At 40.3% G+C, this 14851-nt stretch overlaps 1 protein-coding gene across 4 annotated transcripts in view; it reads right to left on the bottom strand.

Annotated features, from left to right (window-relative positions):
- The window catches only part of Pcsk5 (proprotein convertase subtilisin/kexin type 5), a 411377-nt gene that overhangs the window by 186377 nt on the left and 210149 nt on the right, over window positions 1–14851 (bottom strand). For all 4 annotated transcript variants that reach the window (XR_007594733.1, XR_007594738.1, XM_050158819.1 and 1 more), the window contains exon 10: window positions 153–256. Coding sequence is in view for 2 of the 4 variants with exons in the window: in XM_050158819.1 (XP_050014776.1) it covers window positions 153–256 (104 nt within the window). In the remaining 2 variants the exon portion in view is untranslated. The remainder of the gene's footprint in view (window positions 1–152; window positions 257–14851) is intronic.

The raw sequence follows: 14851 nt of genomic DNA on the forward strand, positions 1-14851 counted from the left end.
GTCTTTTATGTTCTAGAAGACCAAAGGGCTCTTCATGTGTGAGCACAAAATTTAAAGATTTGTTTGAAGGGTTCCATTTCCTACTCTCCGTTTAAAATTGGGGAAAAATTAAAAATGTTTTGCCTGTGACAGAATATGAAAGAAGTTCTCACCCTTAAAACCAGCAGCATTGGTTTTCCAGTCATTAGCGTTCAAATGTCCCGCACGGGAAGTCCTGACAATAACATGCTGTACGTCTCTCCAGGTCAGAAACGGACTGGGGAAAGACAAGGTAAGAATCATTGTACCAAAAAAAAAAGATGGGGGAAGCAGAGAGTCACAAGCAAATTCAAAAAGCAAAATCAAAATGGCAAAGTACTAAAAACGGGACAGAGACTTGGGTTTGGGATCATCCAATGCCAAATGCCACTCCCGCTCTCAGTGTGGAGACAAGATGTCAGTCTGTGGGTGGCAGAAAATGTAACTGTAAGAAGAAACACTATGCTCGGAGTCAGTACGTCAGTACAGCTCGGTGGTAAGACGGTGAGAGTTTCCACTTCCTCAACAAAATGGCTGCTCACTATGGAGCTCCTGTCCTCTGAGTGACAGTTTGCACCATCAGACACAGCAGAGTCAAAATAGAAGGCCCCGGAACATCCATCCTTTCATCGCGTGATTAGGCAATCAATTTGAAGTTTACTAAAGATCAACATCCAACCTTCTGTATAAATATATGTGGGGAATCTGGGAAAATCTTAGCTGGAATTAAGTACACATTTGCGGTGTTGTCTAAGGGAAAGAATGTGGTTTGGCCGAAGAGTTGGGCTCTCCAGTGCGCAGGACAGGAGAGCCTTCTCACTTTATAATATGCAGTTGTTACAGTAAGCAACCAGCTCACGGCCCTAAGGCTGATAGCATGGAAGAGCACAAGGTAATGATCGAACAGGCTAGACTTGCTTGAGAACGGAAGACCTAATGAAGACAAACCCAAGGATAGTTTAACACAGTCTGGGCCTCGTTCAAAGAACACAGTGCACGAATAGGCACCGGACACGGAACATGAGTACATTCTTCAGTCTTGACGTCTGATCTGTGTTGATCTTTAAAAACATTCTATTGTTTACTCATGCTATAGGGTATGCGTGCATGGAGGGAGACTTTCAGGAATCGGTTCTCTTTCTATACTGTGGGTTCTGGGATCAAACTCAAGCCACAGGCTTAGAGGTGGCCACCTTTACACACAGTGCCATCTCCCCATCCCTATTATCTTTTACGTAATGGAGAATTATGGCAATAAGTATCACATGGCCTATGTAATCATTTTTGTTATTTTCCATCCTCCTTTTTTTTTTTAGAAGAATTTGTAGGATTCAGCGACCTGAAGAATATTAAGAACTCTGTGGACATTAACTGACAACCCCCCACTCACACACACACTCACATTCCCACGCAGAGGGAGAGCTTGTCAACTGTGACTAAAATTTAACGGGACAGCCACTGTTCTGCGTCAAGCTACTTTTGTCCCAGTCACAACTACCATAGATCCAACTTGGTCAGTGCCCTCCTAGCAGTAGGTAGTTCGGCAATCAGACAGTAGCTCTTGCCCTTTCCACGCGAGATTAACTTCTGCAAAGAATTAATTTCCTCAGTGAGAAGGCAGATGCCACCAGTCAGTCAAAGTCATGCTAACTACTCCACGTAATGCCTGGCATACAACAAACTCCCGGGAGAAGGAGATCGCTGGCCGCTTTGTTCAGGCAACCCACTGTTCTTATTCGGTACTTTGAATATCAAGAAATCAGGAAAAGAAAAGAACTATTGAGTGTCGATACCTTTTCCTCACGCTCTCAGACTGAAAATGAACTGAGAGTGAACCAAACGAGCAGCGCCACGCCCATGTTTTCGGAGGCTGAGACCAGAACAACTTTTTAAAGGTTATGTTGGTGGTGAAAGAGCTTGTGTTTAGAAAATTAGATCCCTGCTAGGGGGACTTTAAAACTGTGAGAATAATGGAGACTGAATTTTCATTCTGTTTGAATAAGACACGTGTTGGCATCCATGTTAGGCAGTGGTGAGGCATGAAACTCAAGCGAGGGAGAGGGGCAGATGGAGTGATTTGGCCCTGTGCTGACCTGCACTGAGTTCACATGGTAACTCAGAGGACTCGGTGCAGTGCTGTCTGGGACACGCAGAAACCCATTCTGGATGCCAGCCTCAACACAGGTGCTCCGCTCTGCCTGAGATACGATGCTCACAGTGTGTTTCCTTCTTGGTGTGCCTGCTTAGGAGGAGGGCAAAAGCCTCAACAAAGAAGCCCACTTTGGGCAGATACTCTAGCTGCTAACGTGGGTTTTTCCATAGTGTTCCCGAACAAACAGGCATATTTTAATTTTTTCACGTGTAAACAGAATGACAACGGAAAGCACCCAGGGTTTGATGACTGTATCTATCTAAACCAACCTAGCAATTTAAAGGTAACACTAAGTTATCTTTACTATGCAGTTAGAACTGCCGTATTTTAAATATTACCCTTTAGGGAAACAGAGTTTTCTATGTTCCCTTCAAGACTCAGAAAAATTCAGCAGAGGATTCTGAACACTGGGAGACCCATGTTTTCCTTTAGTTCACTAAGTGCGAAGATATAAACGTCATCCAACATGGAACACTTATCATGCACCTGAACCAGCTGTGTTCTGGCAGATGGAGGAAGTTTCCCGCATTCAACTCAACCCGAAGAAATTGCTTGCATTACGTGCTCCCATGCTGAGTTACAGAACTACTTTCTGGAATATTTGTAATTAGGAAACCCAGCATCAAAAAATTGGAAAAGAACGAGGTGGCTGGGTAATTTTACTTTGAAAGTCGGTGAGGCATGGAGCTGCCTGAATTTCAGCAAAATAAACAAGTAAGAAAACAAGAGACATCCATGGATTTGGAGTAAGTGGCATTTCTGCCCATGGCACGCCAACTAACGAACCCAGGAACTAGTGAGAGCTTAGCCCGAGGTAGACTTACTGTAGTCACTGAAAGTTCCCTAAGGGCCCTATTATGCAGATGCCTGGTTTGCATCTTCACAGTCTCCCTGGTGGTCACAGGGCTGATGCACAGGTGAAGACTGAGTCAGACTTTCAAAGATTTGGTAAGAGAACATTCTGGTAACCATACACATACAGAGTGTAAGTACAGAGTAAAAGCTGAGTCCCCTTCCTAGGGAAAGCCATGTGCATGGTGCATGATAGTAACACAGGATCCCTTGAAAATCATAGCCTTCCACAAATATCTTTGGTCTAGATTCCTCTGGCCTCAAAACCCAAACGTTCTCATTCCCCAAAGCAGACAGACTGAGTGTAACTGGAAAGGACTAAAACAGGGAGGGCAAATGTCGAGCTGACCTAAAGAGAGGGGATGACTCATGCTGAGCTTGCCAGTCACCTTCTAAAAGCCACAGTGGCTACGTCCTGTGATCACCACCAGTTCTCCTTCAACGACAGACACGGGAAGTAGCCACCTGCCATCGTCCAAAGCACTGAAGCATAACTGCTTTCCTGAGCAGCTCTGGAAAAGTCATGGTTCTCACTTAAGAAGTGTTTCCTCTTTACTTGACCTTGCAATAACAAACACGTAGAGAGTCCTGGCTAAGACCAGGCACTGCGTGTTATGTACACAATATTGTTGTGTTATGTTAAGAATCATATGTAGGGACCAGTCTCTTTAGCAGTTCTCCCCAAATATGAAGCTGAGAATCTACATTGCATATTCATGTAAGGGCAGGGCGGTGGCAAAGGCAGAGGCAGAATCCAAAGCTCTGGGTTTTGCCTGCAGCACTTATACCGTCCATCAGCAGATACTGCGGCTTCCAGAACAGATCCACAGGCTGCTACAGGGATGGATATAATCTGGCATCTGCGGTTGTTCTTAGACGTACTGGATCAAGAAGTCAACATCTCCGGATACAGTTTCATGGTCATGTAACTTTTGTGGACATATTCTCTCAACTCAATTGGATGATTTTTGTCTACTATTAAAAAATTCTTAAAGCTGGGGTGGGGGTGGTGGGGGTGGCACACGCCTTTAATCCTGGCACTCGGGAGGCAGAGGCAGGTGGATCTCTGTGAGTTCAAGGTCAGCCTGGTCTACAAGAGCTAGTTCCAGCACAGACTCCAAAGTTGCAGAGAAACCACGTCTCGAACCCACCCCCCCCAAAAAAAAAGAAAAAGAAAATTCTTGAATTTTAGTTTTGTTTGTAAATTCTGAAAGATCTAACCTTTCCAAATTTTATCAAAGATCAAAAGAAAAATATACTAGGAAATTCAAGTCTCTTAAATACAGCTCACATTTACATGCTATCGTAACATTATTATGATTTTATAACATTATTGCTGTGAATTGGTCACCTCCCTTGCCGGGGTACCACTTTGACATGCTTCACAGTCTGGTTTGTTAAGATTCTCAGTGGACCAGCTTAATCTACCCCCAAGTACCACTAGTTTCAAGTCATTAATGCAGGACAATGACTCTATGGTTACCACAGGCTCGCACAATGTCCTTCTTCCCAGCAGTTCAAAGTTTTTAATGAGCTCACTATGAGATTAAGAATAAGCAGGACATATTCCTAGAGAGTTATTTTTATGTAGTGCTTCTTATTAAAATTTTAAGTATAATGGCTAGCATTTACATTAGAAAAGAAAAAAGTCACTTGCCAAGAATTCTTGAAAATAATTCTCAGATGTGTGAGTGTTGGAAACAAGCTTGCATTTAGTGATCCTTATAAACAAGGTCCAAAATGAAGCCTGAGCAAATGGCTCACCTGCACTTTTTTTCAAGAAAAAAGGAGCCAGTTATTCCCTACAAAAGATCTACCACCACCACCGTACATCTATACATCCTAATCATAATCATATTTATAATCTTCATCCTTAGTTCATAGATAAGTGATAAAAGGGACATGATCCATCTCCACAGAAGAAATTTATCAACAAGAGAAAGCAAAACCAAAGAATGAGAGTAGCTAGCTTCCAACTTCTAACTTTCTGGAGTGAAAGTGATTCTCTCCAATTGAGATCAATGAACAACAGCAGGGACAATCAGCAATCATCCAACTAGCTCATTAATTAAATAAAACCAACCCAAGTGCACCCAGGTTCCTAATGAGTGTGCTTAAAACAGAAGTGGGAACAAGTAGCCAGGAAATTAGTGTCATTGCACCCATATTTAGAAAATCGGTAACCATGAGAATGGGTTTATTTGAGCCACATTATGAAAGATGAGGAAATACGTGATTAAAGCCTTCTGCGAAGGGTAAGAGCATTACTTCGACCACAGCCACTGCATACCAATGATGCAGAAGACACAGTAAAAGGAACCAACAGTCCTGTCATGACCCAGAAACGGTGCCAGGCCCTCCACCCCCTAGAAGGGTGCATTTGTTTTGTGTTCAACTTTAATTCAGAAGTCTTAGCCCTACAAGAAGAGCACACTGGTGTGCACTTGTAATCTCAGCACTGATGAGGCAAAGACAGGAAGATTATTGGGGCTCTTCAGTGAGTCAGCTTAACCCACTTGAGAAGTCCAAGGCTAGTTTGGGACCCTGTCTCACACAAAAGGGAGGCTGAGTGGCTAAGAAGTGAAACCTGAGGCGGACCTCTGGCTTTCACACACACACACACACACACACACACACACACAAATGTTTTCATTTGAGCACACATGTACACACACATACACACACACTCATATGCACACACATTTAAAAAGTTTTAGCTCTAAAATCAAGTTATAGTGTAGAAAAGAATGATGTCAACATTTAGAACCATGATTTGTATTGGAATCCCCTGTTGAGCTGTATGATCCATTTATACCCGAACAAAACTAGAAAAAATGAAAGGCACACTAGCTCACAAGCACCAAGGCAAGTTTTTGTTTCTCTCGGTAATGAAACCATTCCCAGGCTCTGTACATCTAGTCTAACCAAAGGTAAAGAAACCTGGCTTCAAAATACATACAAGAAGATGGCCTCTGACACATGGTGAAAATTTTTCTCATGGACCCCAAGACAACCTTCACCCCTATAAATCCTACTTCATCACAGAGTTTCTCTGTTGTTGTACCCAAAAGACCAATTACTTTTCCTATAGCCCCTACACACAAATGACTGTTATATTTTGCATGCTCAACAGTCACTTCTTCCTTGACATACTTTGCTGGATAAACTATTGTAACAAACCTGGAGATGGCAAGGAACAGTAACTGGAAACAGTATTCATGGCTGAGAAGTCACGATGATGCTGAGGTTTCCACTGATGCCTTCACATCCTTAACCAGAGTACCCCAAAGGCACGAAGGCATCTCTGTTCAACCCATGACCTCAAATCTTGATCTGCCTCTCATCTTTATCATCAAGTTTTAGAATCCACGGAGAGAGGAAGTATGTGACACTATAACCATGTCCTTACTAAACTGATCCCTTTGAGCCTATTTAAAGTTCTTGGTCATCTTCTGTCTTCAGGCATGGCATGAATAAACACACCATTTGAGGCTCATTGACTCAGGCCTGCAGAATACATCCACACATCTATCCTTTTAATTTCTTATCCCAAATTGCTCTAAAAAATAATAAGCATAGTCTTCAAGTAAATGAGGGTGGGAAAAATTGTTCCCTCTTCTTTAATGCGGAGACAGAACCATTTATTCAGCAATGCAGCTGCAAGAATAGGAGTAATGAATATAATAAAGGGCCTGAGAAACAAGATCCCCAAAGCAACAGTCAGCCATGACTTTTGGAGTCATCCTACCATATCAGACAAACTCAAAAGGATGGAGTGACATGAGCGCCTGGCAAGGCTCATGAAATCAAACTACGTTTTCTCTAACGGTTCCTATATTCTCATCACAGGTTTTAAAAAATGTTTAAAGTTCTCTAACACATAGTAAAACAATTTAGCACTTGGTATATTGTAATGCTACTAAGATCTGTCACAAAGGTTTCATTTTAACCATCTCTGTAACCATGGAGTAGTTAGCTGTTTCCTAAGCTGAGAAATATGCTGTCTGCCTACTCTGTACATCGCCTTTGTGGGGGTTTTCAACACTTGCCGGCTGGCCACTGACAAGTATGTGGTAAAGGATGAGGAATGCTCTTTGGTTTGTTATCAGGGTGCTTTATGGAATTAAATAATAGGATGGTGCTGCAGGGACATTTACTCATTAACTCAACTGTCAGGTTCAAAGGCTTTTGGTATTTTCTTCAGAGTTCAGAGATCTGCAGTGCTTTTAACTTAGTTATGCATATCTTAATAATTACTAGAAGTGCCAAGATGGAACCCAGGCTTCTGTACATGCTAGACCAGGGTTCTGCCTTTAATTTACACACCAGCCTGTGATGTGGGATTCCCTTCTGCATGATATTTCTCTCTGAATGCTAAATTCTAGAGTTTACCACATTTTTCTTTCTTTTTTTTTGGACTTTGGGCTGTTTACTGGCGGCAAGCAGGGGTGCCACAGCTCCTTTAAGAGAGGTCTTCCTGACTCAGCATTGGCAGTGAAGGCTGCACAGCTTCTTTAGGGGAGGGCTTCCTGGTTTGTGCTAGTTGCATGAACAGCTCTGGCTCTTTCAGGAGGCTAAGCATGTAAATGGGGTCTGTGAATAGTGTGTTACAAATTGCTTAGTAGGGACATAGACCCACTGGGACCCTAGAGCTGGCATGTGTATGGTTCTCAGAGGCAGTGAACATGCCTTTGCCATATTGTACTGAGTGGAGGCAACAAGCAGGGGCACAGAATTGGTCCTAGTCAGGCCTACTTAGCATTAAAAAAAAGCGCTCCTGGTCAAAAAACAATTACAGATATGCAATAAAGACAAATTCAGATAAAAGAAAGACCTCTGAAAGGGTCACAGTGTTGCATAAATGTAGGTGGACTTGGGAGAGAGAGGAAAAAAAGAGTATAGACTGTTATAAAAATGTAGAGTCTATAAAGAGACACAGTACAGGCAGTCAAAGATTAAAGGAGTAAAAAAATAAGCCATTTAAAGATAGAAAATACACAGAGAGTCTGGATTATGTATATTTTTGTGCTTTCTTTGAACTTTTTGATTGTGAATGAACTAAGTACACAGAGACAGTTCATTGTACATGCTGCTAAGCTAAACCAACATATACATTTTAGAGGTATCTTGACTTCAAAATTGAGTCGAAGGATATTTTGCTTTGGAAAAGAGGTTCTGCTTTTGTCTCCACAGAGGATGAGAACCTGTGGATTCCTTCCAGGCTAATATGGTTTGATCAAACAAGACCCCTTGAAGTGATGGCCTAGGTGGTCCAACATCCAGAATAGCTTCAGGACTGAAGGCTGAGATGGATACATGACCTATAAAAAAACCTGACTGACAGTGCCACCAATCAGCAGGAAGTAGTCTAGAGAACAATTCCCAAATTCCCTAAATGATTGTTTATAAATGTTTGTTTATAGTTAAAAGGGGATATGCTATAGAGATGAATACTTTTCATTGGTGTGATTCTTGGTTTATTGATACTAATTTAAGGTCAATTTTGTTATCTGTATTTCTGCTCTTGTTTAAGGCACTGCATTTGTGCAGTTCATTTAAAAATGTAATGCATAATTAAGAAATATCGGTTAATAGTTAGGCATCTATAATAGTCAAGCTTGTGATGTTAGTTAGGTTTCCTAAATGTACAGAGATATATTTTAGATGAATAGGTATTCTTTAATCCTTCAATGACTAACAGAATATGACATTTAAAATGTTTTAAGAACTTAGGACTTTTCATGACAATAGACACATCTGCTTCTGGCAGCACCAGTTATTTCAAGAGGATGATGGGCATTAAAGAGGCTCCTTATGGACTTGGTTAGACATTTAGGCAAGAAAATGCTCTTGCTTGGAGTGCTCAATGGTATTTTATATGAACTGAAAAATGACTGTGACTGTTGAACTTGCCTAAAGATGAGACGGTCCTTCAGGGTTCCTGCTTCATGAAAGAGTCGGCCAGACATTCTGCAGGACACTAAAGAAAGTGACTGACAAAATGCCAATATATGTGGAACTATCTTTGAAATTTCCTGCTTCATGGAAAAGTATGCCAAATACTATAGGCCTGTAGGTTGAAGATGGATGCTCCAATGTTACAGAAGAACTTTGGGTGACTGTCCAGGCACTGAGATGTCTCTGTAAATTCTAGAGTTTTGGAAGTTGCTTACAATGTACTTCCTGTTTACTTAGGTAATATTATATCCTTCTGGAGTCTTTGATGGCACTGAAGAACCATAGTTATGATTATAAAAGACAGATCATATAAAACTTTAGACTCACAAAGATAGGAAAGATGATAGTGTTTGCTTAATTTGAGAAATGTAAATGTACTAAATATGGTAACTATAATTCCTGCTTGGTAACTGTTTGTTATATGTAATCTTGCTATATTAAAGTTAAAACCTTCCTTTTTATTTAGACAGAAAAGGGGAGGTGATGTGGCATTTCCCTCTGTATGTTGTGAATATGTTTTATTACCATTGGTTAATAAGGAATCTGCTTTGGGTCTATGGAAGGGCAGAATGGAGTAAGGTCGTAATTCCAAGCAGACAAAGGAGGAAAGAAGCCAGAGTCAGGGAGGCATCATGTAGCCGCTAAAGGAGAAAAACACCAGCTGAAACCTTACCAGTAAACCACGAGCCTGGTGGTAAAAAATAAAAGAATAGGAATGGGTTAATTTAAGATATAAGAGTTAGTTAATAAGAAGCCTGAGCTAATAGACCAAGCAGTGTTTTAATTCATATAGTTTCCATGTGATTATTTTGTGTCTGGGCTACTGGGAATGAACAAGCGGTCTCTGCCAACAAGCCTGCATTGTTACTGCTGTTATTCTCAATTACTTTACAAATATTTCTTCAATTTTTTCCTGTTGCATATAAATGATTAAAATAATATTCTTTTCAGCTGGTGTGCTGGCTCAGTGGGTAAAGGTGCATGCCACCAAGAGTAACAATTTGACTTTGATCCCTGGTATCCATATGGTGGAAGGAGAGAACTGAGTCCTGAAGGGTGTTCTCTCATCTGCATACATGCATGAATACACACACTCATGGTGTGCACGCACATGCGCGCGCTCACACACACACACACACACACACATACACTGTGGCATGCTTCCCTGACCCTCTTTACCCCCAAATAAATTCATGTAAAAATAAAAAATAATCAATGCTTTTTCTATATGCTCATTCTAGAAGCACATTTTCCATTAGATTTCTCAATATTCAATTTTAATTTTAAACTTGATTGAAAATCAGTAAGCATTTTACATCCAAGAATTTGAAGTAAGTGTTATTATACATTTCCTGACTTATATCAATCTTTGGCAGTCTTTCCAATTATTGTAAATCAATGGAAACAAACACACAATTTAAATAAATTTACATTTACACACATCCAGAGGAACAAATTAATAACGACTAACGGAAATCTATCATAAGATGTCTGGTGGCATTAGAAAGATGCTTATGCTGAAGTGATGGGAGAGACAACGGCTTTGCACCTTTTCTCCTGTTGCCTTCTTGCATTGTATGCATTGGGATGCTGAAACTAGAGCTAGTGCTGCAACTTCCTTAAGGAAGACAAAGAAGACATGCTTGTTGGTCTTGGTGGCTCTGCATTTCTGAACTGATACCTGGAATGAAGATTTGGTGTGTAAGCATCCACGTTACTCTTGTTTCTGAGAAGTTTTGCTATGTAGCTCGGGCTTGCCTCGCACTAACTGCAACCCTCCTGCCTCACATCTTGCAGACTAAAAAGGATCCACTGAGAACCAGAGTGAGCAGAGAGACAGAATGAAGGTGTGAGGTGCCATCAGGAAGAGCAGGGACTGGGTTGGGGTTAGTCTACACTGATGTGAGATGACAGAATGAACCTGTGGGAAACTGAGTGGAATTCAAACCAGAGACCTTCCTGAATGCTTTCCTAGGAAAGATGAAAAGGAAAATGGGGAGGTAGATTTATGGGGTGAGAAAACAGAAACCCAACCTCAGAAGGCAGCTTAGCTCTCCTCTGATGACTGACTGCCTCCAGCAGGTGCTGTGCTGGGGGCTTCATACATTCAATGTGTGTAAAATAACCCCCTGGGACAGAAAGCACCCTTGATTCTCTTCTACAGATAAGGACACTCAGCTTTTGAAGGGTTTCACACCTTTTCAAAGCCCAATAACTTCTAAGAACTAAAGCAGGGATTTGAAGGCAGGTATTGTCCTCTACAGCTTAGGCTTCCATGATCCCAATGGGCTGTGTAGGTTACCAAAGTCAAATGTGACTGAGAAAAGCCAAGGAAGGCTGGAAAGGCCAAGTTATTTCAGTAAATCTTAAGAGTCAGTCCTAAAAATGTATAAACTTCATGATAAATTTAAGGACAAAATTCTGAATGATTTTATTAAGAAACAAAAAATAAGCCCAAGCAAAGCACAATCTGGCTTAAGATGTTTCTGGAAAAGTAGTTTTAGGAGAGAGTGAAGAAGAACTTGTTCTACTGAAAGTAAGGAAGTTAAGAGTTTCAGATTAGGCCTGATCCTCACTAGTGAGAGCAGAGGACACATAATATACCCCGAGGACCTGCACCAACCTGTCTAAACATGTGTACCCAGAGAACCTGTTCACTCACATATACCCCAAGGACCAGCACTAACCTATGTACCTGAAGACCTACGTTAAGACGTCTAAACACATGTACTCTGAGAACTTAAACAAATTACACTAATGCCTCAAAGCTTACTTACCCATGAAGAACTATGCTAAAACTAAAAGCTTGATGGTAAAATTATCCTTAGAGCACACCTGAGGGCAACCTGAAAGTAAACTGGTGGAGACAGAGGATTCAATAACTGCTTCTGCAGATTTCTTGAGAAGAAAGGAAAATTACGACAGGAAATAAATAAACTAGAATGGCCTGTTACAGAAATGCAGATTTTAGTATGAGAGACAGGAGGGTAAGTAGATGAGAACAGCGAATGTACCCCAATTCTGTAAAAACAAGAACTCAAGGAAATACTTTAGCTATTATAAAACACATTGGTTTTACATTATCAATTTTATAAACTACCTAAAATATGAAACCCCAAGTTCAAGAGTAGGCAAAATTTCCCCGCAAAATGAATGACACATAACATTATCTACAACAACATTGCATCTTAGGGGGAAACAAAAACCACTACTGAAATAACACACAAGTCAAACCAATCACAAAGACTGGTGCTGTCTAAAAGTTTGCTATTAGATATCACATGCATTTGTGCACCAAGATCATTAAATAAAAGATTGAGAAGATGAATTGGCCGAGGAAGCCACAGTAGTGTTGAGAATTTAATCCATTTATCTCAGAAGAAAGAAGATAGTTTGTTTATATAAAAAGTATTAACAGGCTGAGGGGATGACTCAGTGTGCGAGAGCACTTGCATGCCCGTGTACACACACAGACAAACACACATACACCTACACACATACCCCACAGGAAGAGAGGAGAGGAGGAAATGATGCAACTATATACTATAAATCCCACCTTAAAAAAAGACATTAGTAAAATATGCTGAAAGGAAATGGACAGTAAACTAAAGAAATAAGCATTTCATCAATCTAAGCAGAGATGAAGAAATCCATTACTCTAAGAAACAATGCTAACAGATCTAGTGTGCACGAGAAACTATACCTAAATCTCAACAAATACTGAGCAAGCACCTACGTTTCCTTCATAGTGAAACATTGATGAAGTAAAAGGTGGTCCATAGGTACAATCAGGAACACACAAGGAAAGCAGAATGTCAACCCAAAGTGAAAAAGGTTCAAAATACCCAGAGAAAAACAACACCTACAAGAATGACTACAGTTGCCCTGACATTTAGCACAGCATGATTGACTGGTATGGTGGAGAAAAATATTATGATATTATGCTCCCATATATTTTGCGCTTACTATATATGTAAATTCACTTAATTCTAGTGCCAAATGTCACAAATTCCATGTGAAGAAACTGGAACTCAAGAAAGGAGTATATTTCACCTATTCAAGGCTGTCCAGGCAAACTGGAACTAGAATCCACTTGGCTCTAAAACCTGAACCAGCAATGGCTTGTGCCTAACATTTTCCAATAAGAGCAGACAAATTCAATAAGAGAAGAAAAATTCATCACAGATGAATAGAGATAAGTAATCCTATTGTCAGATAAAAACCAAAGTGAAGTATTCAGATATGACATATGACCTAAAGGAACAAGAGGTAGCTCTGTTAGAGATAAGCATAAAGACATAAATTATAGCAGCAAGCAAGCAAATATTTGCTTGTTCAAAACTAATTCTACCCCCAAAATATAGAACTAAAGATAATTCCAGGACTTTATTATGCCAATATAAAAAGATTTAAATGATTCAGAGAAATATTCTTGAATGGGAAAACCAGATCTAGGGCCTAGTAGATGTCTTACTGTATAACCATAAGGATTTGTGTTCAGATCCCAGTACCTGCACAGAAAACCTGGGCATGGCAGTGAGAGCCTATAATTCTGGTATTGGGAGGTGGAGATAGGAGGATCCTGAGGACTCACTGCTGTGTCAATATAGCCAATGGATGAGCTCCAGGATCAGTGAAAGACTGTCTCAAAAAAAAAAAAAAAAAAAAGGTGATAGTACTGGCTTTGGGGGAGCCTAGGCAGTTTGGATGCTCACCTTACTAGACCTGGATGGAGGTGGGTGGTCCTTGGATTTCCCACAGGTCAGGGAACCCTGATTGCTCTTCGGGCTGATGAGGGAGGGGGACTTGATCGAGGAAGGGGGAGGGAAATGGGAGGCGGTGGCAGGGAGGAGGCAGAAATCTTTAATAAATAAATAAAAATAAAAAAGGTGGAAAGTGAGGCAATAAGAAGCACGATGTATTTAATTGATAAAGCATTATTTTTGCTAAAAAGTTTGGTTTAAAATATAATTATCAGAAGGGGGAGGTAAGAAGTGACTAAGATCTGAAGGGAAAGCAACATGCAAGCAAGTTAAAGATAAGAAAGTATGAAATGTTTCATGATAAAATGAATGTTATGAACATTAAGGATATTTGAATGCAGTATTTCTCTACAGTATTCAGTTACACCATCATTCAAGCCTCAAAACAGTTGCTGAAAATATGAAAATAGGCTGTATAGGGAAGACACACATATATGTATATATGTAGACACACATACATAAATATGCATATAAACCACCATACATGATAACATGACACATTTATTTTAAAGAATATGTCAGCACTCTGGTGATAATCATCTTGTTTTTAAAAATGATTTAGTGATAACAACACTGGAAGCCATGACAGTACTCCTCTAGGCATCTGTCAGTGTTACAGAAGATGCGAGTTTGCTCCCAACATAACAATGGCAAACTGGAAGAATCTGTTGGGTATTTACAGCCCCATTATGATAAAAAAAAAAAAAGACTCTCACACCACATGGAACTGGGGTAAAGACAGATAAGCATACCTATAGAATAGAATAGAAGACTTGGGAATAAACCTGTATAGTTATAGACACTTAATTTTTGACAAAGCTGTCAAAAACATGCAATGGAAAAAAGACAGCTTATTCAACTAGTGGTGCAGGAAAAACTCAATATCCATCCTGAGAAAAATGAAAATAGATCCATATCTCCCATTCAGAACAGAAACAAAAGTGGACTAAAAACATATTTGAAGCCTGAAACACTCAAACAGCTAGAGGAAAACACAGGCTACGCTACAAGATACAGGTTAAGGTAAGAACTTTCTGAATGGAACTCTAATAGCACAGGAAACAGCACCAAGAGCGAACAAATGGGACTACATGAAATTACAAAGCTT

Source organism: Alexandromys fortis, unplaced genomic scaffold (genome assembly GCF_014885135.2).
Source record: "Alexandromys fortis isolate MF-2015 unplaced genomic scaffold, M_Fortis_MF-2015_v1.1 scaffold_10, whole genome shotgun sequence".
NCBI classification, from domain to species: domain Eukaryota; kingdom Metazoa; phylum Chordata; class Mammalia; order Rodentia; family Cricetidae; genus Alexandromys; species Alexandromys fortis.